This window comes from Mus musculus, chromosome 2 (genome assembly GCF_000001635.26).
Source record: "Mus musculus strain C57BL/6J chromosome 2, GRCm38.p6 C57BL/6J".
NCBI classification, from domain to species: domain Eukaryota; kingdom Metazoa; phylum Chordata; class Mammalia; order Rodentia; family Muridae; genus Mus; species Mus musculus.
The window spans coordinates 122,028,038-122,054,347 of NC_000068.7; the positions used below are offsets into that span (position 1 = coordinate 122,028,038).

At 40.4% G+C, this 26,310-nt stretch overlaps 2 protein-coding genes across 4 annotated transcripts in view; one reads left to right on the forward strand and one right to left on the reverse strand.

The window, feature by feature from the left end:
- The first annotated feature begins 542 nt into the window (after positions 1-542).
- Eif3j1 (eukaryotic translation initiation factor 3, subunit J1) lies at positions 543-25,595 on the forward strand. Its single transcript, NM_144545.4, has 8 exons — positions 543-687; positions 771-874; positions 13,119-13,173; positions 13,545-13,636; positions 19,399-19,513; positions 22,450-22,611; positions 23,705-23,778; positions 23,930-25,595. Exons 1-8 carry the CDS (start codon positions 636-638, stop codon positions 24,059-24,061), a joined length of 786 nt encoding a protein of 261 aa, NP_653128.2. The 5' UTR covers positions 543-635; the 3' UTR covers positions 24,062-25,595.
- The window catches only part of Spg11 (SPG11, spatacsin vesicle trafficking associated), a 65,909-nt gene continuing 65,087 nt past the window's right edge, over positions 25,489-26,310 (reverse strand). For all 3 annotated transcript variants that reach the window (XR_374438.4, XR_003951843.1, NM_145531.2), the window contains exon 40: positions 25,489-26,023. Coding sequence is in view for 1 of the 3 variants with exons in the window: in NM_145531.2 (NP_663506.2) it covers positions 25,843-26,023 (181 nt within the window). In the remaining 2 variants the exon portion in view is untranslated. The remainder of the gene's footprint in view (positions 26,024-26,310) is intronic.

A 26,310-nucleotide genomic window follows, 5' to 3' on the forward strand; every position in this document is an offset into this window, starting at 1 on the left:
AACATCTAACCTCATAATGCTTCTTTTTGTTGCAGCCACTGCACTGTGTCGAAATCTGTTTACATAACTATTTTGCTACTGTGTTGAGGACAAACTAGAATAAGCCTGGGACGGACCACGGAACTCCGAAATGTTTTCGCCAAAACAATCACCGTGCAGGACTTCGGGTGATCACCGGAAGGGAGAACCAGGGAGACTTGGAGTATACTTCCATCTCCGTGCCCGAATGCTAGGAGGCCACGGGATATCTGCCCTGTCCACTTCCTCCTCGCTGCTCGCCTGCTGCCGGCTCACGATCAGCCAGCACTAGAAGACCCACTCGCTAGCCGAGCACCGCCCGACTCACGCGTGCGCACTTCCTTTCTCTTCTCGCGGGGGGTGGGGGATGAGGGGGTGAGGGGTGTGGCTTGGGGGGACCAGGCTGGTCCGCGTCTCCCAGCCCAGCGTCGCCCCACCCCGCCCGCCCCGCCCCTGCCGCGCGCGTCGCCCGTGGGGCGGAGCCTCTGCCGGGCGCCCAGTCAGCCACTGTCCCAGCCTGCCCTGCGCGGGCCAACGAGAGCCAGCCCAGTGACTCACCTCTGCCGCGCTAACTCTTCGCAGCTCTTCCCATCGCACACGCTCACCCCCGGTTCGAGATGGCGGCGGCGGCGGCGGCGGCAGCGGCGGCGGGGGACTCAGACTCTTGGGGTGAGCAGAAGTTCCGGCCCAAATGCGGGCTGTGGCGGCCCCGCTCCCACGCGGGTACTAACGCGACTCGCTCTCTTCCGTAGACGCGGACACGTTCTCTATGGAGGACCCGGTGCGGAAGGTCGCGGGCGGCGGCACGGCCGGCGGGGACCGCTGGGAAGGCGAGGACGAGGACGAGGACGTGAAGGTAGGTTCGGGCCCGGGAGCCAGGCTACGCCCGTGGGCGCCGGCTGCGGGCGGGGAGATCGGGCCCCCGGGGCGCCGCCCGGGCCTGCGGGCCGTGGGTCCCGCGTGAGCTTCGGCCCGGAGGTTCCCTCGGCTGGACGGCCATGTGGGCAGCAAGGCGGCAGCTTGTCCGGCCGGACTCTGCGGAGGGTGGTGACCGCCTGGGCCCCAGCCCTTCACCGAGGGTCGGCTCTCTGGCCTGGAACCTAACTGGAGACGAGAAGTGACAGCAGCAGTCCGGTCGGCCCACGTGCTATCTTCGCAGTCCAGAACCTCTCACCGAAACTAGGCGAACAGATCGGGAACTCGGTTTCAGTGTTTGTCCCATATGGAAAGTCGTGGATCCGCTTTTCCTAGTTCGGCTCTCCCATGTGTCAGTAACTTAGGTATGATTGTGAAGGCCGGTAGCTCGTTTGAGCGATTAGATGGAGAAAATACATTGAATTTTCTAAACTAGAATTGGAGTAGTAAAACAACTTTTAGCTCTCCCTTCCCCCACCCTGTGGTAAGAAGGATGAACTGAGAGCACTGAGATAACCATCGGGTTAGTGGACAGAACTGTGAACTCTGAAAAACAGAGCTAACAGTTATTCATCTACACAGGGACAGACAGGCTTAGAAAAAAACCCCAAAGAGTTGGTGGTTGTGGTAGACCAGGGGCCAGTGGTTTGTTTGTTTTTTTTTTTTTTTGTATTGTAAATTCGAGTCCTATTCACCTTTATTGTTCTTAAAAACTCTCACGGGCTCATCTTACAGCTTTAGATATACTGTTTGGATTTTTCATTTTTACTCTGAACTTTGCTGAAGTGTATGTCTACTTTACCAGACAGCCTGAATTTGAGGAATGAAGTGATCTTTGTGTACATTGAAGTTAATAATGAAGTTAATAATAGTGCTGTTGACTGGCTACTTACGTGCTTTCTTTATCTATTGTATGTATACACTTGGGCATGGTTTGTTACCGACCTTATATTATCCTATCACGGCAGATTTTCAGTTTTGACTTTTCACTTTTCCTAGGAAGTAGAAGTTAGGACATCTTATAAAGTTAAAGAAGTTAAAGTTGGGCTGGAGAGATGGCTCAGCGATTAAGAGCACTGACTGCTCTTCTGAAGGTCCTGAGTTCAAATCCCAGTAACCACTAGCCACCCATCTGTAATGAAATCTGATGCCCTCCTACAGTGTACTTATATGTAATAATAAATAAGTCTTGGGAAAAAAAAAAAGTCAAGAGATGGGAGTAAGTTTAAAACAAAACAGGGGACAGTGGGGGGAAAGTAAAGGAGGCGGGAATAAATGCCAAAAGGTTGTTTAAAGCTTTCAGTAATGATGCCATGTAGTATCTACCTGGGGTTATGGAATGTAAATGGTGTCATTCCTGATGTTTATAATTCGTATCACTTAACAGTGGTTGTGGACCTTCCTGGTGCTGTGAACTTTTAGCTTGTATTTAACATGTTGTGGTGACCTCTCCCAAGCATAAAGTTATTTTTTGCTACTTTATAACTAATTTTGCTGCTATTATGAATTGTAAATATCTGATGCAGGATATCTGAGCTCTGAAAGGGTTGTTGGAGACCCACAGTGAGAACCACTGTAAGTTGATAAGTGTAAGAGCTAACTTTGGGGAGACTTAGAGGTGAGTTACTTGTAAAATCCACGTATCCACTCACTCTTTCAGTGCAGACTTACTTTCGTATACATAACCAGTCTTTTTTTTTGGTATTTTTCAAGACAGGGTTTTTCTGTGTAGCCCTGGCTGTCCTGGAACTCACTCTGTAGACCAGGCTGGCCTCAAACTCAGAAATCCGCCTGCCTCTGCCTCCCGAGTGCTGGGATTAAGGGAGTGCACCGGCTGACATAACCAGTCTCATACATAATGTTTGAAGTTGATGTTGCAGATTGGAAGCTGATTTTGTCCATCCTGTTGTAGTGTTAAAATTTTGCTTTATTTCTGTCTCATGATACAGTATATAAAAATAGTTTTTGACTCCTGGGTTTTAGAAACAAACTGGATTATGTTACCTTGGCATTTTCTAGTTACTCTTTCTCAATATGTAAGTAATTGTAATGAGACTTGCATTACATACTTTTTTTGTTGTTTTTTGCATGTTTTGTTTAGAGACTGGGTCTCACTGTGTCAACCAGGCTGGCTTTGAACTTCACAGAAGTCTGCCTGGCTCTGCCTCGTGAGTGCTGGGATTAAAAGAGTACACCAACATCAGAATCACTTTTTTTTTTAAGATTTGTTTATTTATTTTATGTACATAAGCACACTGTAGCTGTGCAGATGGTTGTGAGCCTTCATGTGGTTATTGGGGATTGAATTTTTTGTAGGACCTTACTCGCCTCAGAGTAAGAGTGAGAGTCCCTGCTTGCTCTGGCCCAAAGATTTATTATTATAAATAAGTACACTGTAGCTGTCTTCTGATACACTAGAAGAGGGCGTTAGATCTCATTACAGGTAGTTGTGAGCCACCATGTGGTTGCTGGGATTTGAACTCAGAACCTTTGGAAGAGTAGTCAGTGATTGATCTCACCCACTGAGCTATCCTGCCAGCCCTACTTTGTGGTTTTTTTTTTTTTTGAGACAGGGTTTCTCTGTGTAGCCCTGGCTGTCCTGGAACTCACTTTGTAGACTAGGCTGGCCTCGAACTCAGAAATCCACCTGCCTCTGCCTCTCAGGTGCTGGGATTAAAGGCATGCCACCACCGCCCAGCTCCTACTTTGTGTTTTAAATGAGCATTAGCAGGGCTTCCTAGCACTTGGTAGATATTCAGGAAATACTAATTTTCATTGATGTCTTCCTTCTTTTATCCTAATGGAAATATTTTGACTGCTAAAATCTAATATCTGAGGTTTATTTTATGCCACACTTTATCATTTCCTAAGGCCAGAAGGATCATATTTCTTCTAGTGTCTATTTACTATGAATTTTGTGTTTTTATTGGAAGATCATGGTTATCAAACAAATTTGCCCATTCAGAAGTTTGTTAGAATTGAAATTTGTCACCTTGCATAGCAGTGAGTTATATTACAAACTATTGAATTTTGGTGTTTTAGCATTTAATCATTTTGTGGTAGTATGCAAGACTTATTTGTTTTCATGAAGTCAAATAATCGTAGTTCTTAAACAATTCAGTATGTGAATTAAAAAAACAAGATTGGTGAATGGCAAGTGTAGTTCAGGAAGTGAGGAAGTCGGAAGAGTCCCCTGAGTTCAAGAGGTTAAGACCAACTTGGCCGGTAGAGCAAGAGTTCTATGGCAAAACTGTAGGAAGTGTTTTTTTTTTTTTTTTTTTTTTTTTTTTTCGAGACAAGAGTTTCTCTGTATAGCCCTGGCTGTCCTGGAACTCACTTTGTAGACCAGGCTGGCCTCGAACTCAGAAATCTGCCTGCCTCTGCCTCCCGAGTGCTGGGATTAAAGGCGTGCGCCACCACGCCCGGCGGAAGTGTTCTTTTAATGTGGGGTCAAGTGCTTGATCTTTATAAATTACCAGTTTAATGCCACTTACAGTGTCTATCTTAGTTACTCACTCTAGTTGACGGTCCTTTTTAGTATTTTACCTTTCTGGTTGTTCAGTAGCTGTCTTGCAGTGACAAAAATGGACATAAGCTATAGACCTCTTAATATTCATGGAGGAGGACAGACTTTTTCCCAGTATAAAGGTAAAACCTAGTGGCTAGAGAGATGGCCTAAGAGCAGTGTTCTCTTCAAGAGGACCAGAGTCAGATTCCTAGCATTTACATCACAGCTGTCTGTGGCTTTAGCTCCAGGCATCTGGTATCTCTGTCCTTGTAGACCTGCTGTCACACGCACATGCATATCCACAGGTAGGCAGACATACTTTTTTTTTTTGGGGGAAGTAAGGAGTGTACATCTTATTTTTACTTAGTATTTACTTAGACTTTTTCTTACTATCCTGATATGCAGAGGTAGCAGGAAGAAATGTTTGCTTTGTGTGTGTGTGTGTATATGAATATATATATATATATGAATATATATATGTGTGTATGTATGTGTGTATATATATATGACTAGAGTAATGTGCAGGATGTAGATGCAGTACCTACTGAAAGGATGAGTACCTACTGAAAGCACGGGCAATGCAGCTTTAAAGTCATTTTACTAGATTCCCTACGTCCATTTCAGTTGAACAGGTTACAGATTGGGTTTATTATTCGAAAGATGTACAGAGGAAACTTCTGACTGTGTTCAGCTGTCTCTGGCATTTTTTATTTTGTTTTTGTTTGTTTTTTTTATGTTTAGTTATTTCAGGCAGGATCTCATGTGGCCCAAGGCTGGCCTCACTCTCAGCCAGCTGAATTCTGGGACCTTGCCTACAGACATTTGAGTACTAGGATTGAAGGCATGTACAACTACTCCTAGTTTATGCCTCCTTCAGGATAGAACTCAGGGCAAGCCACCAACTAAACTACATCTCCAGCCCTCAGCTGTGTGTTTCTCTAGTTGCCTTGTAGAATTTATTACACAAGGTCTCAGAGAACTGTCCCAGGTAAAAGCTATGCACTGAGCAGTCAAGTCTTACTCATTTACTTTAAGGATCTGTCCAAATTAATAATACAAATCCTCCAGAATAAGGACATCTTTTTTCAAGTATTAGCACTTCTGAGGAATAGGATCTATATTTAATTTGATTTTTGTTTGTCTTTTTGTGTGTATGTGTGTGTTTGTCTTTTTATATTCTACTTTTGGGGTAGGATTTCCTTCCAATTTGGATCTTCTGGCTTCAGCCTTCCAATTTTTAAAAATTTTTATTTTTTGGCTTTTTCGAGACAGGGTTTCTCTCTATAGCCCTGGCTTTCCCGGAACTCACTTTGTAGACCAGGCTGGCCTCAAACTCAGAAATCCACCTGTCTCTGCCTCTGGAGTGCTGCCACCACACCCGGCTCAAGTATGCTTTTTATTGAAAAACATTTACTTATTCTATTTGTTGCACTGGGCCATTGCAAATAAATTAGTTACTTGTTTAGTGTTTGGTTGGGGCTTTTAAATATTAATTTTATATTTTGTCTGCATGTGCGTACGTGCACCATGTGTGTGCCTGGTGTTCATGGAAGTTAGAAGAAGGCATCAGATGCTATGGAACTGGAGTTAGACTTGTGAGCCAGGTTTTCTACAAGAGCAATAAGTGCTTTAAACCACTGAGCCATCTTTCCAGCCCTAGTGTAGAATTTACTGAAATAATTATTTTGACTTAAGATGGTAAAACATTTAGCTTTCTTTTAAAAACTGAATTTTAATGAGAAGGCTAGCCTTATCAGTTCTGAAGCTGCTTAGAGCAGAAACTACAGCATTTACAGAGTACTAAAAAGTTGTTTTTCCAGTAAGAAATTATGTGGTATCCTGTGGGCTAGGGATATAGCTCAGTTGGTAGAGTGCTTGCCTAAGATACATGAAACTTTGGGTTCCATTTCCAGCATTATGTAAGCTTGGTATGATAGTGGTACCTCCCCTCTAATTTCAGCACTCAGGATAAGAAGTTTAAGGTCATCTACTCATAGGGAGTGTCTTAGGTTTTTATTGCTGTGAAGAGATACCATGACCACCACAACTCTTATAAAGAAATATATTTCTTACAGTTTCAGAGGTTCAGTCCATTATCATGGTGGGAAGCATGGCAGCATGCAGGCAGACCTGGTACTGGAGGAGCCAAGAATTTTACATACTAGTAGCGAGAATCAGAGACTGTCAGCCAGAGACAGGCAGCCAGGAGGAGACTCTTTTCAACTTTGGGCAGAGCTTGAGCATAGGTGGAGCCCTCAAAGCCCCAACCCACAGCGATACTTCCTTCAACAAGGCCACATCTCCTAATAGTGCCACTCCCCATGGGCCAACCATTCAAAATCTGTGGAGGTCAAACCTATTCAAATCACCATAGGGAGTTTGAGGTAGCTCTGGGCTACTCTGCCTTTAAAAAGAAAAAAATCAAAAAGGTTTGCTGGACTAAATTGAGGAAAAAAGGAGAGAAATATATGTTAACTCTCAGGCTATTGCTATGGGGCAAAACAGTTTTAACTGTTCTTTTTTGAAGCCATTCCCATTTGACAGTCTATAATTATGTATTGCTTCAGTTGGAAAACATTTTCAGCCTTAAATACATTTCTCCTAATGTATATGACACTCCACATTTTTGTATTATGAAAATGGCAGGACCAGCCAACTGTTAGGTACATTATTAGAAAACTTTTAAAAAGTAATATTAGAATTTTTTGTTTTCCTTTAATAGTTGGTTGTGTTTGGTTAAGAAATAGATTTTGAACTTGAAAGCATCTCAAAGAGATTTTTGAGAGATCTTTGAGAGAAATGATTCAAATGACACTGGGTGAATAACTGCAGGGCATAAGTATTATTTACATGAGTAAAGTATAAACAGCTTCTCTCTAAGGAAGCTGGCCTGTTTATGAAGGCAACCTGAATGTTTTTTGTTATAATATTATAGTCCAGGCTGGCTTAGAACTCCATAGGTAACAAGTTGACCATGAACTCCTGATCTTCTTGTCTCCACCCGCTGTGCTGGGATTACAGGCATATACTACTAGCATGCCCAAATCAGATTCCTGCAAGTGTTTGGTGTTTGTTTCAGTAATGGAGATTGAATCCAAAACTTCATGCATCCTGTGCAAATGCTACATCAATTGAGCTATATTCCAGCTTCTGGGAACGGTATTTTTAATAGGATATTAATAGGTTGTATCTTGAACCAAATAACACTTAGGTCTTTTTTGAAGTGATAGGTAAGCTTACTGCCTCTATTTTAAGTGTCTTGCAACACTTTTGTCATTTTATCTGGAAAGCTTGCCAGCATTTACAAGGTCCTCGTGTTTACAGAGTAGTCGGCTCAGTTTCCCTACAGCAGTTGTGGGAGGCATTCTGTGCCTACATTTACTTTTCATAACTTAAGGACCAGAGTCTTTAAAAATTCCTGTGGAAAGCTACCTAGCCTTCTTGGATAGTGCCAGCTATATTTGACCTCTTCTTAAGAGAATTAATATGATAGTTTAGTAGTAATGTCAGGGTAGGCTTGTTGCACGTGTTTGAGGGTAGTGGTAATAGACATGGCTTGCTTTTCATGGTCCTTTGTATACTGAGGCAGGTGTCATGACTCTGCCTAGAATTTATTTACAGGAACTGCCTTTTTTACTATCAAAACCTATTCTGGCCTGGCGTGATGGCACATGCCACAAATCCCAGCATTCCAGAGTTAAAGAGGATCATGGCTCAAGGCCCCTCTAATCTACACAGCAAGACCCCACTACAAAACAGACAATATTTCAAGAAATGGAATCTCTGATAAGATGGAGACTTTCTAAGTAGCCTCCTGTTTTCATGGATAAGAGCTGGGTTTATCTTTTGTTGTGGGAAACCAGAGAGTGATAAGGATAGAGGGTACAGAGTCGGTGAAATTTTCTCATGACTTCTTGGTACCAGACAGAAGCTTGAAGATCAGTTTCTTTAAATTTCCAAACAAAATAAAACCTACCAATGGCCGGGCAGTGGTGGCGCACACCTTTAATCCCAGCGCTTGGGAGGCAGAGGCAGGCGGATTTCTGAGTTGGAGGCCAGCCTGGTCTACAAAGTGAGTTCCAGGACTGCCAGGGCTACACAGAGAAACCCAGTCTCGAAAAGAAAAACAAACAAACAAACAAACAAACCTACCAATGACAACTTGAGATTTGAGGTTGTGTAACTAATACAGTTGCGTGTAACTGGGCATGTTTTACCTTAGGTAGTATGTATCTTAACTCTACTTTTTTATAAGATTCCCTATGATCTAGGGGAGCTCACTCTAGAACTAATGGGAAGAACAAATCTTGGAAGGAGGGACTTACTTAGTTTTCAGTTACTTTATATTCCAAAATTCAGAAGGAGTTTTGTTCTGTGTCACTTTGGTCCAGAGCAAGTCCCAGTATCACTTCTTACTGAGATAGCATGCTGGCTACTTCTGGGCCACAGTTTTCTGTGAAATGAGATGCTGTTGCCTTACTTTTAGGAGTGTTGTAAGGATCGACCTTAATGTTACAACATGAAAAGGCTCCTAGCATAATTATAGGTGCAAAGTAAATGTTCAGTATGCGCTATATACTGTTATTATCTCAGCTTTAACTCGGCACTTCCTAGACATTCGTTGACCCTCCTATCTGAAGCATATTGCAGACCCCAGAATACTTGATAGTTAACTTGTTTTTATCTCTTTGATTCACAAATAGTAAGGTAATACAAACTTTTAATTTTTAACTCTAGAATTTTAGTTATTCAAATAATGATTAATAGTCTATCAAAAGTCTAAATCATGGTTTAAATTGACAAGTGGTTATAAAAACATTTACTTGGGGGCTGGAGAGGTAGCTCATGGGGTAGGAGCACTGACTCGTCCAAAGAATCCAGGTTAGATTCCTAGCACTTATGTAGTGGCTTACAACTATAGCTGCAGTTCCAAGGAGTCTGAATCCTCTTCTGGCCTCTCAGGGCAATAGGCACACAAGTGGTACATAGACATACATGAAGAAAGACTATCCAAACACAGAAAGTAGAATGTTTTTTAAAAATTATACACACACATACAGATGTTTTCTTGCATATATAATTATTCCTGTTCTGCTTGTTTCCATCATTGCAGCTTTAAATGGGGGGTGGGGTGGAGGAGTGGAGGAGAGATATTTTTATTTATTTTTTAAAGATTTATTTATTTATTTATTTATTATATGTAAGTAGACTGTGACACTCCAGAAGAGGGAGTCAGATCTCGTTACGGATGGTTGTGAGCCACCATGTGGTTGCTGGGATTTGAACTCCAGACCTTCGGAAGAGCAGTCGGGTGCTCTTACCCACTGAGCCATCTCACCAGCCCGATATTTTTATTTCTTTGCTGGATATGCAAAGCTTCTCTTAATTGAGGTTTAGTGTACATACCTCTGTTGATTTAGATCTGTGATCTGTAATGCTATAAAGCTAGAAGCTTGTTTGTGTCTTGTTGTGGCATCTCAGTCAGTCTTTCCTCATCTAGTAGCCAGTGCTTCCTGCTTTGCCCCTTCCCTCTGATGTCATCTTCCAGTGACAGGCATGCTGTGCCTGGTGGTTGTTGAGCCTGTTCTACCTATATATTGAAGCTCAATTTAAATTGAGGACTGTCTACATCCCTATTAAATTGGAATCTTCTAAATTCAATAGAAAATAATGTTTAACAATAGGTTATATGTAGCTCAGTGGTTGTTAGACATAGAAAAATCAGAGTATAGGTCTACCTCAAAGTGCCTTGCCCAGCATAGGGAGCCAGAGCTATAAAGGTTTAATTAATTAGTTCCTGACTCACCTTTTTTTTTCTCTCTCTCTCTCTGAGACAGGGTTTCTCTGTGTAGCCCTGGCTGTCATGGAACTCACTTTGTAGACCAGGCTGGCCTCGAACTCAGAAATCCACCTGCCTCTGCCTTCCAAGTGCTGGGATTAAAGGCGTGCGCCATCACTGCCTGGCTTGACTCATCTTTAGTACTTTAAAGTATTATGTAATTTGATTCATTGACTATGATTGTGTTGTAAGCAACACTGCTTGAAACAAACGACCCATTGGCTAGAGAGTAGAATACTTGGTCCATTTGATAAATGAAAAAAATGCTAAACTATGTGGAGGTACGCACATGCCTGTGATCCCAGAATTCAATAATGGGAGACAAGAGGATCATGAATGAGTTCAAGGCCATTCTGGGCCACACAGGTAGACAATTTCCAAAATAAAAATAAGATAGCAACTGATTTTAAGGCTTAGAATTTTTACCTTGGCTATCTTGTATTTTAATTGATAAGCTTTTTTTTTTTTTTTTTTCCCCCAAGACAGGGTTTCTCTGTGTAGCCCTGGCTGTCCTGGAACTAACTCACTTTGTAGACCAGGTTGGCCTCAAACTCAGAAATCCGCCTGCCTCTGCCTCCCGAGTGCCAGGATTAAAGGCATGCGCCACCACGCCCCGGCTGATAAGCTTTTTATGGCATTAGCTAAATGTTTATGGAGAAACAAACATGCTAGAAAACATTAAAAATCTGAAAGGGGGAATGATCCCTAGCAGACATTAAACATACCAAAAACTTCTGCAATGAAAGCAGTGTGGTACTAAGTTGGGTGTTAGTTACATCTACAATCTCTGCACTTAGGAGTAGAGGCAGGAGGATCACTACAAATTCTAGGCTAGCCTTGTTTATATGGCAAGTTCTGGGAGGGCCAGGGTTATATAGTGAGACCCTGTCTCAAAATATACATTAAAAAAACCCTCGAAGTATTACTGATAGTGTGAAGACACAGTCTTAATGGTAGGATAAGATAGAAAGCCAGAAATTTAATATTCAAAATTTTAGTATTTGATAACAGTAGGCCAGACTTTTAATAACTGATGTTTGGCAGCTTACTAACCATTTGGAAAATTATGAAATTAGATCTGTGGTGTTTTGATCTAGATGGATCAGGGATATAAATTAGAAAAACAATGAAACCATAGATTCAGGAATAAACCATGGCAAACTCTTTTGTGTGAGATTTTGTAACTTAATGCAAATCCAGAGGTAGCAATGGTCAGTGACTCATAGATTTTATTATGTTCAAGGGACAATTTCATGAAGAGAGAAAAAAGACAGGAGTGCCTATTATTTTTGTACCTGCTCACTAGTGTACTAGAAATTGAGATAGTATAGCTAGAAGGATTAGTCAAGCTGGGGGTGGGGACCTTCTTGTCTTTGATCCCATCACTTGGAGTCAAAGACAGGTGGATCAGTGTTGGAGGCCAGCCTAATATATATAGTGAAACTCTGTCTCAAAAGCCAAGAAGTAGTGCACCCTTTCTGTTGTTTTCAGGTAATGTGGTACAGATTCTATAGTATATCCCTTATCCAGAATGCTTGGGGCCAGATGTATTTCTGTTTTGCGATTTTCTTTTTTTTCCCCCTTTAGGTTATAAAGTGTGTATGTGTAATGATATAGCTTAGGGATGGGACTGAGGTAAATATGAAATTCTTTTGTTTTCGATATATGTTTTTTTATGAGTACATTGTATAGGTGGTTGTGAGCCTTCATGTGGTTGTTGGGAATTGAATTTAGAACTTTTGCTCGCTCCAGCCTGAAGATTTATTATTATATGTAAGTATACTGTTGCTGTCTTCAGACACCAGAAGAGGGCATCGGATCTCATTACAGGTGGTTGTGGGCCACCATGTGGTTGCTGGGATTTGAACTCAGGACCTTTGGAAGGGCAGACAGTGCTTTTACGCGCTAAGCCATATCGCCAGCCCTGTTTTAGATATATTTTATACACATAACTGGAAGGAAATCTTATACACTATTTTTAAAGTTTGGTCTATTTTGACTAAAGACCTATCAATGGATCAGGTTGGAATTTTCTGTTAGTAAGTATGTATGTATGTATTTTTGGTAGTACTGAGGATTGAACCTAGGTCTTGTGCATACCAGGCAGGCATTTTACCATTGAGCCATATTCCCTAGCCTTCATTTGTTTTTGTTTTTTGTTTTCCACTTAATTTTGAAACAGGATTTTACTAAGTTGCCCAGACTGGTCTTAAACTCACTTTGTAGAGGCAGGCCTTGAATTTGAACTGTCTCCCAAGTAGTTGGGATATATTCAGGCTTGTGGCACTAGGCCAACTGTTGTAGGAATGGAATATTCTTGTAGCAACATGTTGGTACTTAAGAATGTTTTGCATTTTGGATTAGAAAATGTTAACGAATTGATAAATCTAACTTAAATGTTAAAATTACTGTTCAGAGACTGGGTTTGGTGGCCTGAAATCCTACCAATTGAGAAGTGGAGGCAGAAAGATCTGGAGTTCAAGGAGAGCCTGGGCCATGCTGGACTCTGCCTTCTTCCTAAATACTAATTTTTAAAGCCTAGTAGACGTTGCTATATACAAATAACTAGTTATAGGGCAAGGGAACAACAACATTGGAATTTGCAGAATACTAGGAACAAACCCAAAGAGAAACATGTGGAGCTTCTTACACTGCTGAGATAGAGAAGTAGACTGGAAATGGAAAGATAAACCTTGGCTAAGGGTCTGACTACTGTTATAAAAGTTTGTAACACCAAAAATACCAACAAACTTGTTTCTGTAGAATTAGGTTAACCCTATAGCTCACATGGAAAAGAGAGCGTGTAAGAATCACTAATGGAGGGTCTTGTGCCTTCAGGATAACTGGGATGATGATGATGATGAAAATAAAGAGGAAGCAGAAGTCAAACCAGGTAAGCCACGTTGTTTATTCTCTTTCTTTTTCCTGCTCTTCCTCTGGCTTCTCAACAATCAGATTATAGACCTGCTGGTTTTCTGTTTGACTGCTGGGTCTCATGAGGAGAAAAAAGAGTAGAGGAAATGGTGTTATTTGAATAACTTACCTTGTCTAAAGGAAGTATGAAGAGAGAGATTTGGATCTTTGGTGATATGATTTGAAAGGAAAAGGAAAAGTACCCGAACTCTTCCTCCTTTCCAGAATATCACCATATGACTCTGGGGACTTAGGAAAGGGTTGGTTTCTTCAAGTAGTCAAGCATCATGTCTGTCTTGGTCATAAACTAGAAAGTATTCAATATCATTGTAAATAAAATATTTCTTTTAGAAGTAAAAATTTCAGAGAAGAAAAAAATAGCAGAAAAGATAAAAGAGAAAGAACGGCAGCAGAAGAAAAGGCAAGAAGAAATTAAAAAGAGGGTAAGTTCCGTCAGTTTCCTTCTAATGCATACAGAATTCATATCGTGTCAACTGTGGCATAGTATCTGGACTGGCTGCAAATAACTACCTAGTAACTTGAAGGGCTCTGTAACGACTAAATGGATATATCATAAGTGTATCCCAGCTGGGTGTTGTGCACTCCAGAGGCATTAAAGAAGTAGGTGAATCTCCATGACTTTATAGTCAGCCTGGTCTACAAAGCAAGTCCAGGACAGCCAGGGCTATTACACAGAGAAACCCTGTCTCTAGATAGACCAAATAAACAAACAAACAAAAATACAAATCCCAGAAACAGATTGGTGATTTTTGCAAAAACCAGAACCTAGAAGTCTTATGTGAAAATATTTTGTTTCTCATTCAGAACAGATGTTTTTTGCCTGCACCTACAGTTTTCTTCCTCCTCCTCCTTCTTCCTCCTATTTCTTAATTATTCCTCCTCTTCTTTCTCCTTCTCTTCCTCCTTCTCCCCTCCCTCCTTCCCTTCCTTCCTTTCTTCCTTCTCTTAGTGCTGGGATTGAATTCAGGGTCTTGCGCATATAAGTGACCCCTCTACCACTAATCTGTATCCTCAACCTATCTGCAGCTATTTCTAGTCACAGTTACTGAGCAAAACATAAAAAACTTCTGTTTCTGTGTTATTTGTGCTTTTATTCTTCATTATTTGTAGCAGGATCCAGAAATAGTATTAATTAACCGTTTTAAATAGGAAACATTTTCATAATTCAAACATAAAACAATTACTATAAGACATTCCTAGCCCCTTTCTCACTTATTCCCTGTCTCAAATGTAAACATTTCAAGATACCTTTATGTTTCTGTATATATTATCTGTGTAAACAAGGCTGACCTTGAATTTGATTTCCTCCTGTCTCTTCCCAAGTGCTGAGATTACAGGCATTCATTATTAAGTGGCTTTCTTTTCTTGTATGGTTTCCACTTTGTTTTTATTGTAGAGATATTTCGTACATGACATGGAAATGCCTGCCTGCCTGCCTGCCTGCCTTCCCTCCTTCCTTCCTTCCCTCCTTCCCTCCTTCCTTCCTTCCTTCCTTCCTTCCTTCCTTCCTTCCTTCCTTCCTTCCTTCCTTCCTTCCTTCCTTCCTTCCTTCCTTCCTTCCTTCCTTCCTTCCTTCCTTCCTTCCTTCCTTTATTGGGTTTCTCTGGCTATCTGACAGGTAGTCCTGGCTGTCCTAGGATTCACTCTGTAGACCAGGCTGGCCTCAAACATCTAAGATGCTTTCTGCCTCTGCCTCCTAAATGTTGTGATTAAAGGCATATACTAACACTGCCTTGCCTTCTTTGATTTTTGTTAAAAAAAAAAAAAAATTGGGGCTGGTGAGATGGCTCCGCAGTTAAGAGCACTGACTTCTCTTCCAGAGCTCATGAGTTCAAATCCCAGCAACCACATGGTGGCTCACAACCATCCTTAATGAGAAACAAATAAAAAACCTATGGGCTGGAGGAGTGAGTGGGGCCTGAGCAGGGGGGAGGGGGATTTTTTTTTTTTAAGATTTATTTATTTATTTATTATGTATACAGCGTTCTGCCTGCATGTATCCTGCAGGGCAGAAGAGGGCACCAGATCTCATTACCACCATGTGGTTGCTGGGAATTTAACTCAGGACCTCAGGAACAGCAGACCTCTGAGCCATCTCTCCAGCCTGAAAAAAAAAATCTTTAAATATGATAATAGAGAAAATAATGTAGCATGGTAGTACATTCCTGTAATTCTAGTACTTTGTAAGTCTGAATTAGAGGACTCTAAAATTCAAGACTAGCCTGGGCTATACAGTGAGACCCAGTCTCATAAAGCAAAAGTGATAGTATTCATTCCTGTAATATTGGTACTTGGAGGCAGAAGCAGGAGGATTATTAAAATGTGAATGCTACCTGGTCTATGTAGCAATTCTAGGCTAGTCAGAACTACATGTTAATATAACTAATGAGCCTCTGAACAGGGGTCTTTTTCATGATTGCATAAATATAACCTGATACTCTAAAAATCTATATATCTAGATTTCAAGCTTATATATATATATATATATTTGTGTTTAATGTATACACATACATTACATACACACAGAAATGTATATTTCCAGTTATTCCAAGCAGTCTTGTAGATTTGCTCTATTCAAGCAGGGCCTGTGTATGTATCACATGATGGTTATTGTGTTGACTCCGAGTCTTCGGTTTTCTCTGCTTTACCCCTCTTACTACCTTGGTGCCCTTTCTCTAGCCCCTTGTTCTACTGATATGTAAAAGAGACTGAGTTACCCTTTATCTGTATCTGATTACTTTATAGCTTAACTCTAAATTACTAGTAAACTTTTGGTTAGGTTCATGTTAGCCATTTTAAGCTTGGTACACATATGAATGAGTAAATGTGTGACTACATTGGCTACAAGCAGGGTGTGGTTCTACATGTGTAAGCCCAGTGGGAAAGATACAAGTTGGAGGATAGCCTAGGGTACAGATAAAGACCATGTCTTAATAAAGAAGCAAACAAATAAATATGTGAGTACCATATATGGTAGTATATACCTATAATCTTAGCCATCCTTGACAATATGAAACCATTATAAAGTCAAAAAAAATCTCAAAGAAGAATTGTATAGAATAAAGTTTAAAGCTGGTAAGTGGAGTTTAGTATTTTATTATAGTTCTTTTTTTTTTTTTTTTAAAGTTTTTTCGAGGGTTTCTCTGTGTAGCCCTGGCTGTCCTGGAACTCACTCTGTAGATCAGGCTGGCCTTGAACTCAAAAATCCGCCTGCCTCTGCCTCCTGAGTGCTGGGATTAAAGGCGTGTGCCACCACCGCCTGGCAGTTCTTTTCAACTTTAGGGTATATCCTAACTTTTTGAGACACGGTCTTATTATATAGCCTTGGCTGGCCTGGTTGTCCTCGAGCTCAGAATTCTACCTGCCTCTGATTCAATTAAACATGTGCTACAATCCTCCTTATTTATTTTTTAAAAAGGGATTTTAAAGAATGTATCTTGCTAAGTGTTTATAGTAAAGTACTAGGTTCTAATGTTATTTCATTATTTCTCGTGTTATTTTATCTATTTTTATTTTGCTTAATTTTGTTTCTGTTTTGTTGACTGGTTTTTGTTTCTCTCTTGTGGTTGAGACTGGCCTCAGACTTGCTGTGTGGCTGAGGATGACATAGACTTGGTGATCCTTGTCTCTTCCCTACTGAGTAGAAGGATTTCAGGCATGCTACCACGCCTGACTATTTTGTCTTAGTCTATTTCCAGCTTAAGATTTTCTGTTTTTAAGACAGGGTTGTAATATGGAGTCCAGGCTAATGTGGAACTTACTGACCCTACTGCTTCAACATCCTGATCATGTTTTGTTTTGTTTTTTTTAGACAGAGTTTCTCTATGTAACCCTGGCTGTCCTTGACCTTACCGCCTGGCTTTGAGCATTTGTCACAAGCTTAAGTTTTGAATTCTTTTTCTGTTTTTTCTTTTACTTTTCAAGTCAGGGATTCACTGTGCAGACTAGACTATTTTGAATTTACAGAGTTAGATTAAAGGTGTGCTTTATTTTTGAACATAAAAGTGTTTAGAAATGAAATCTTAAAAATGATACGCTCAGAAAAGCCTGATTGGTAAGAGAGATCTTAATAGTTTATTTGTATGATTTAGTCATTTCACAGTGTATACATACATATTTAACGTGTACAGTGTAAATACTTCCTTCTGTCTGTCTGTCCGTCCGTCCTTTCTGCTTTTTGGAGAAAGGGTTTTTCTGTAGCCCTGGCTGTCCTAAAACTTGCTCTGTAGACCAGGCTGGCTTTGTACTTCCACATATCTGCTTGCCTCTGCCTCCCAAATGCTGGGACTAAAGGTATATGCAACCACCACTGGGCTATTTTTATCTTTTTAAATCAACTATACCTTAGTAAAGCTAGGGAGAGAGGTCCTAAGCATCTATCTATCTATCTATCTATCTATCTATCTATCTATCTATCTATCTATCTATCTATCAATAAAAAAGTATTTTCACTAATTTCCACTGTCCCCACCCCACCCCTTTGGTTTTTTTTTTTTTTAAAGATTTATTTACTGATTATATGTAAGTACACTGTAGCTGTCTTCAGACACTCCAGAAGAGGGAGTCAGATCTCATTACGGATGGTTGTGAGCCACCATGTGGTTGCTGGGATTTGAATTCTGGACCTTCGGAAGAGCAGTCGGGTGCTCTTACCCACTGAGCCATCTCACCAGCCCCCCCTTTGGTTTTTTAAGACAGGGTTTCTTGGTTTCTTTCTCTGTTGTAGCCCTGGCTGTACTGGAGCTCACTCTGTAGACCAGGCTGGCCTTGAATTCAGAAATCCTCCTGCCTCTGCCTCCTGAGTGCTGGGCTTAAAAGTGCACTACCGCCAGGCAGTGGTGGTGCACACCTTTAATCCCAGCACTTGGGAGACAGAGGCAGGAGGATTTGTGAGTTCGAGGATAGCCAGGGCTACACAGAAAAACCCTTGTCTCGAAAAACCAAAACCAAAAAAAAAAAAAGTGCACTACTTCCACCTGGCTTAAATTCTACTCTTTTTGTACTGGGGAACGGAACCAAGTACTTTTCCCTGAGCTACATCCCCATCCCTTTAACTCTGTTTGGTAGATATATACTCATAATCATTATTTCATCATTTACTTCCTTGATGAGCAGTTGGGTCTTTCATTAGTCTTTTTTTTTTTTTCTGGTTTTTCCAGACAGGGTTTCTCTGTGTATCCTTGGCTGTCCTGGAACTCACTCTGTAGACCAGGTTGGCCTCAAATTCACAAATCTGCCTGCCTCTGCCTCCCTAAGTGCTGGGATCAAAGGCGTGTGCTGCCACCAACCAGCATCTCAGGTTGGTTGGTTGGTTTCTTTTTTCTCCACTAGCCAGCATTTCAGATTTGTTTGTTTAGTTAGGTGGTTTGTCTTTTTTTTTTTTTAATAGCCAATCTTTCTATACTTTTAAAAAAATTTATTTATATTGGTGTTCTGCCTCCATATATGTCTGTGTGAGAATATCAGATGCCCTAGAACTGGAATTACAGTTGTGAGCTGCTATGGGTATGCTGGGATTTGAACCTAGGTCTTTTGGAAGACAACTCAGTGCTCTTAACCACTGAGCCATCATCTCTCCAGCCCTTGGGTTTCTTAATATAAATACTTTAGAATGACTTAATGAAAGAATGTAGAAATATTTTAAGATGCCTAAAACATGTTTCTGTATTGCCCTAGAAAGGTGGTTTAGAGTCTGTTGTGGCAGTATATGAGAATGCCATTTCATCTTGCCTATAATTTCATCTACTCATTAGATGGAAAAATAAATAACCTAAAATCTCACCCATTAGATGTTGCTTCCTGTTGCCTTGGGCAAGCTGTCAAACCTCTCTATGTCTCCATAGTTGGCAAGGGGTGGGGGTAGGGGTGCTGTGACTAGGTTTTTCTGTGTAGTTGTAGCCTTGGCTATTCTGGAATTCACTCTTTAGACCAAGCTGGTCCCAGATCCACCTGCCTCCTGGTGCTGGGATTAAAGGTGTGTACCACGACTGCCCAGCTTTTGTGTTTTAGCTGTACAGTTGATGTAAAGTTCCTGAAGTGTTTAGATGAATGGTGAAATCCAGTAATCACTTTGCATGTGCTTGCTTCTTTATATACGCACTGACATAAAATCCATTCAATATGAAAATATACTGTGTCCATCATAAGCTTGGCATTTGTAAGTGAAATTTCTGTTTCTTTCTAGTTAGAAGAACCTGAAGAATCTAAAGTACTAACACCTGAAGAGCAATTAGCAGATAAACTCCGGCTAAAGAAATTACAGGAAGAGTCAGACCTTGAATTAGCAAAAGAAACTTTTGGTAAGATGGTGGATGCAGTGTTGAGTTACTGCAGATGAAAAATTTTGCCTGTCTTACTACCTGTAAAAGATTGAAAACCATGTTTTTAAAGGACACATACATTCTCATTGCAGTTAGAAAACATTTTTAAGCTCTTGTTTATATATTTGAGATTACTTGACAAGGTATAGACAGATTTTTGGTAAAGATATAGTTAAAGGTTATTAAATTTAAGACATCATTGTAACACATAACTATAATCCTAACACTTGACGCTGAGACAGGAGGGTCAGAAGTGGAAACCAGCTAGGTCTATATACCAAGGCTGAGCCTCCCAATCCTGTCCCTAAACCAAGTATACATTGCCTAAAATTTATAACCTGGATAGATTCTGTAGTCTGTAGCTTGGGAATTAAATGCCAAAATGTCTTTGACGTCATCCTGCTGCAGTAAGTCTAGATAGAACTTGGGTTTAGCATGTTGGTCCATGTAGAATATCCAGTTCTAGTTAGCTTTGCCTCATGTTCAGGTTTGTTTCTTGTGTATGTGTGTTTGTTTGTTTTGGCCTTTTTGATACACTCAGAGACATCATTTTTGTGTGGCATGTCTACAGCTATAGTTAGTGAACAAGATAATTGGGTATATTCTTAGTGCTCTAAGAGTTACACAACATAGTGTCTTAGTTATATTTCTGTGATTAAAATATCAGACCAAAAACAGTTGGGAAGGAAATTAGTTTTTTTTTTTCTTCTTCTTCTTTTTAAATTCTTCAAACACACCAGAAAAGGGCATCAGATTCTATTACAGATGGTTGTCAGCCATCATGTGGTTGCTGGGACTTGAACTCATGAGGTCTCCTGGAAGAGCAGCCCGTGGTTTTTAGGTTTTTTGTTTTTTTTCTGAGACAGGGTTTCTCTGTGTAGCCCTGGCTGTCCTGGAACTCACTTTGTAGACCAGGCTGGCCTCGAACTCAGAAATCTGCCTGCTTCTGCCTCCTAAGTGCTGGGATTAAAGGCGTTCGCCACCACCGCCAGGCTGCGGCCCATGTTCTTAACCGCTGAGCCATCTCTCCAACCCGAAAGAGTTTATTTTTATCTTACAGCTTATAGTCCATCATCCAGAGAAATCCGGGCAGGAATTGAAGAAGCAAGCCATGAAGGATTGCTGCTTACTAGCTTGCTCTCTTGGCCTGCTAATTCTGCTCTCTTACAATACCCACGACTCAGAAGAATCACTGCCCACAGTGAGCTGTGCTGTGTCACATAAATCAAAAATCATGAAAATGCACCGCAGGCCAGGCTGGTGAGGGCATTTTCTCAGTTGAAGTTCCCTATTCTCAGAGGACTGTATAGTTTCAATAGTTGACTTAAAACTAGCCAGTACACCTAAGGAAGAGTTAAAGGTATAGAGAAATCAAGACTCTACTTCATTTGTCATTACCAGGTGTGAAAAAAAGTTGTGATTTCCCCAATCCCTTCTCTAAAACACAAGGGGCTTGCTGTAGTTGTTTCCCCCTCTTTAGCAAAGAATAACCATATTCCTCAGGTGTGACTGGGTATTCCTGTATTCATGACAGCCCATGTGTATATACTCAGTGTAGAAAACCTCTTATGAGGAGGCTGGAGAGATGGCTTAGCGGTTAATAGCACTGACTGCTCTTTCAGAGGTCCTGAGTTCAATTCCCAGCAACCACATGGTGGCTCACAACCATCTGTAATGGACTGGATAACCTCTGTATCCAGTGTGTCTGAAGACAGTGACTGTGTGTGTGTGTGTGTGTGTGTGTGTGTGTGTGTGTGTGTGTGTAAAATCTTTAAGAAAAAGAAAAAAGAAAACCTCATATGAGATACCAGTTGTAGATTAATAGTAAAAATACACTAGCATAGTAATTGTTTGGTTAATAAGAATGAGCTGACATCTCCTTTACTGCAGTGCTGAGTCTGTGGTATTTATTGTTAGATCATTTACTTGACGCATGCATACATACATAACACAGAGTTCTTCTAGTCTTCTCAGGTTTTAACACTGAGAGAAAACTGCTCTTGGAGTTAGGTGATTAGTTCTATACTATCCATCTTTTTTTAAAATAAGATTTGTTTATTTTATATATGAATATACTGTTGCTGTCTTCAGACACACTGGAAGAGGGCATTGGATCTCATTGTACATGGTTGTGAGCCACCATGTGGTTGCTGGGAATTGAACTCAAGGACCTCTAGAAGAACAGTTAGTGCTCTTAACCACTGAGCCATTTTTCTAGCCCCCGTTTTGCTGTTTTTTTAACTATATCTTTAAAATGCATAAGGTCTTTTATTGTTAATTTTTTTAAACAAAGGTAATCTGTTAATTGAAACAATCAAATCACAAAATAAATATCATGTCACAAAATTATATTCTTAATTTTCAATGCAGGGGATTAAACTCAGGGCTTAATACATGTTAAGCAAGCACTACCTGCGCTATATTCCTAGCCCATATGATTTTATTAATTTATTTGTTGGTTGTTTTAGTGTCTGTCTGTGTGCCAGGCCTTGAACTCTAATTTGATTTAGAAGGCGCCTTCTGAATTCTGTCCCAAGAACTCCAATAGGCCCAGGTTAAAAAGTTTCAGAGGCCTGGAGTGGTGGCTCAGAGTATAATAATAACCCTGATGACAACATGAGTTCGATCCCCAGGACCCTTATGCTCTTATTTCCACATGCAGGTCAAGTGTGTGCGTGTGTGCAGACACACAAACACACACTCACTATGGCAAATCAGCTTGGCTTATGAACTTTAAAATTTAGGAGTAAGTGTGTTGGTCAGAAGACAGTTTTGAGGAGTCAGTTCTCTCTCCCCATCTCTACATGGGCTCTGGGTAAGCTCTTGTAACCCACTGAGCCATTTCATTAGCCCCTCATTGATAAATTTAAAATGTTTCATTTTTCCTAATGTTCCAGGACTTCTGTCTCTTACAGGTGTTAATAATACCGTTTATGGAATAGATGCTATGAACCCATCTTCAAGAGATGACTTCACAGAGTTTGGAAAGTTACTAAAAGATAAAATTACACAATATGAAAAATCACTATATTATGCCAGTTTTTTGGAAGCCTTAGTTCGGGATGTCTGTATTTCATGTAAGTGATTCTGATTTCTAGCCTTTTTTGTCTGTATTATCTGTATTATCTGTATTACCATACCTGTAATCCTACTACTTGGGAATTATCTATATCTGTATAATCTGTATTACCATACCTGTAATCCTACTACTTGGGAAGCAGAGGCAGGCAGATCTCTGTGACTTCCAGGACAGCCAGGGCTAGACAGAGAAACCCTGCCTCAAAATACTAAGGGGGCAGGGGGGAGACTGTATATGAACACCATACTTTGGAAAATAGTTCTTTAAAAGAGCTTTAATGCTATGTAATGATAGAGTTGGGATTTCCTTTTTAGCAAATATTTTTGGGATGTTCTCCAATGCATGGTGGCTTTGCATTCTTTAGTAGCTTCCCAAAAGACAGCTGGTTTATCCCAAACAAAGCAGGCCACAAAACACTGGGTAATCCTTTTATGGAGTTTTCTCCTAAATGGTCCACAAATGCTAGGGGTTTAGAACTCACTCAGTAAGATCCTTAAAAACTGCAGATTTTACAAATGGAAGCCTAAGGTGCTGTCCAAGTTGTCCAACAGAACTGGGTTCATGTGCTGACATGCCACACCAAGGATATCTGGGGATAGGATTGGCTGAAGATTGAGAAAAAGGTCATTGTGAATTAGGAGTTGATTTTCTTTGGTTTTCATTTTATACGCAGTGGTTTTTACTGTTATTTGGGGGTGGGGGTGAGGGTGGGGGAAGGTACTTAAAGCAAACCTCCTAACATTTTCTCTGAACTGATTGTTTTCAGTAAGTACAGGAAATACTGTCCACTAAATGTGTTGTAGTTCGCCATGGTTATTCTCTTCTCTTTTAGACTGAGGAGAGGACATAAGAAGCAGTGTGAATACTAAAAGAGTCCATAATTACAGTTCTTAGCCATGGAGCCTAGCCATAGACTCAACAGTTATTTACCTGATTACTTATGAAGGAGAAATTCATAGTTGTTTTAAAGTTACCTGAGTTTATCGACATACAAATTAATTTTTATGTGTTAAAAGGATGGCTGTGATTTTATTTTTCAAAATGCTGAAAAGTTGAAGTTTAGTAGTATGATCTCTCTCCCTCTTTTAAAGTGGAAATTGATGACTTGAAAAAGATTACCAACTCATTGACTGTGCTCTGCAGTGAAAAACAGAAGCAAGAAAAGGTAAGGAAAGCACGCTCTGAGACAGGACTGTGTGTTCTTTTCTGAGACAGTCAAAATGCTGTAGGTCATGCCTTTGACCTCTGAGTGCTTGCTATGACAGTGAAATGCCCATTGCAGATAAAGATTCATGAATTTAACTCTTCATTTTTAGCAAAGCAAAGCCAAAAAGAAGAAGAAAGGCGTGGTTCCTGGAGGGGGATTAAAGGCCACCATGAAAGACGACCTGGCAGATTATGGTGGATATGAAGGAGGCTATGTACAAGACTATGAAGACTTCATGTGACACTTTACCTTCTGCTGTCTTCTTTCTTTGCCCACAATCCCTTCAACATGTAGCACAACCTCCTTTCCTTTCAGTTCTGCCAAATGCTACAATCAGAAGTGCAGTATCTTTGTGCTGGTTACTTAACCCCTTGACACTCAGGTGCTAATGTGCAAATGAGGGAACTTGGATCTTGTTGCCAAGGGGTTAAAATTGGGAACCTCAGTTGCTACTAAATCATAGTTTAAAAACAAAACAAACCTAATAATGTTGTCATTGTTGCTATCCGATTCCATAGCAGCAGTCACTAAATTGGAAACAAAGGTTGCAACATGACAAAAAAAGTGTAGTATTTACCAGCACCATTCAGTAATACAGCCTTAACCGTACCTCCTTGAACTACTTCATAACTTGTCGAGAAAAGCAGTTTGCAGCAAGGGCATGTGGGATGCACCTAGTATTAAAATTGCTTTGTCTTAAAATTGAGGTGAGGATATTAAAAACGTGTGAAGAAGACTGCTTATCTCAGAGTGAAGATAACTGTGGCTGAAAAGTACTAGTTTGATACTTAAGATTTTAATGACCAAAACCCTCCGACTTGGAAGCTGAAGAAGGTAAACTTCTCCATTATTACAGTGCAAGTGGTGGACTCTCCAGTGCATTGCCTGTCTAGTTATTTATCAGCCTGTTTCTATTGATGGAGGACTTCATATGTGGGAGGGAACACTGTTTCTGTTTGCCTGATTCAAGTGTCTGAGAAACAAATGTTCTAGGCTGCAGTGGGAAAACTTTGAACAGGGTTTTGGCGTTTCCTTTTCTTTATAAAACGTGCTCAGCAAACTGCACCAGTTACCTACAGTTTGGTAAATTGTTATGTTAACAATTATGACATCTGCAGTGTTTTATAAAGCAACTAATTTAATAAAATCACTATTGTGAGGACTTAAATTTTGTGTTATATCCCAAGAGATAGTTGAGAGTACAGAATGCCACTCATGGGTGGGGGTCTCTACTCACTAAAGCTAATCAATGCTTGATGTAGTCACAGCTTTGAATGTTTGTGTCTTCAACAGTTACAGAGCCTTCCTACTCTTAATTATTTTGTTGTTTAGATGCTAAGGCTCAATTAAGTACCTAGGACTATTTATTTGTAGTAATGGAGCCTGTTACTAAGTTTATTGCTGTAAGCATAAATTGGATTACATCTTAAATAATTTACCCAAACTTGTGTACCCCTCACCCCAGGTTTTCACAATCAGAACAAAAAATGTTTTTGATTTCTCTTCCATAGGCAATAGGAATCTCAAAGCTCTGTAGACTACTAAGTGGAGAACAGGACCATCTAAATGACATGAATTAGTAGGAGGTGTGACTACACAGCAATAACTCCAGTAAATACTGTTGAAGGCAGACAAGGGCTAAGATTTCCTCAGCAGTAATAATGACACTGAAATAAAAACTATTTTATTATAGAAAGTTCAGTTTCTAACTCATGAAAATGTATCACGTGTTCCTTAACTGTGTAAATAAGATTAAATTGCTTTGAAACTGGAACCTGCAGGTACAGGCGTTCTTTAACCACTATTGTTTCTCTGATGTAGAAGCCACTCTAACAAAACACTTCTGATCTCAATACTAATTTTTCCTCCGTTCCCTACAGCCACAAACGACTAGTGCAGTATGGTATATTTCTGGGCTTTTCAACTCAAATGGGGGTAAAGATCTCCAAATACTTTATTAGGATTGAACATCCCTTAGAGCTGTATAGGTACAAACAAGCAATCAGGCGCCTTTCCAATCTTCTAACCTGCGAGCATATCTTTAAGGCAGCATCCCGTCTGAGGGTCCTTCAGAAGCATATTTACAATTTCAAAAAATTTGTGTTCATATGCCAACTTGTAATACAGGTAGATATCTTCACAATATGAAAGTAACTTCTTCAGGTTTTCTGTGACCCTGTCGGTAGGCTGGTGTTGTTTATATCTACACAAAAGATGTATAAGTACAGGTTAAATACTGTATTGTCAATGAGAGGGATCAACTCCACCACCACTATCTGCAGAGGTTGGGATTTTGTAGCTTAGGAAATTGTCAAACTAGTATTGGGTCTTGATGAATTAATTTCATTAAAGATAAATACGTGTACCCACATACTAAATGTAGTACTACTGTAAAAGGCACTTTTGCTAGGGTTTTTGGCTCATAAGCAACATTTTTTTTTTTAAACCACCCTGACTGTCCTGGGATACACTAGCACTGACTGAGGCAAC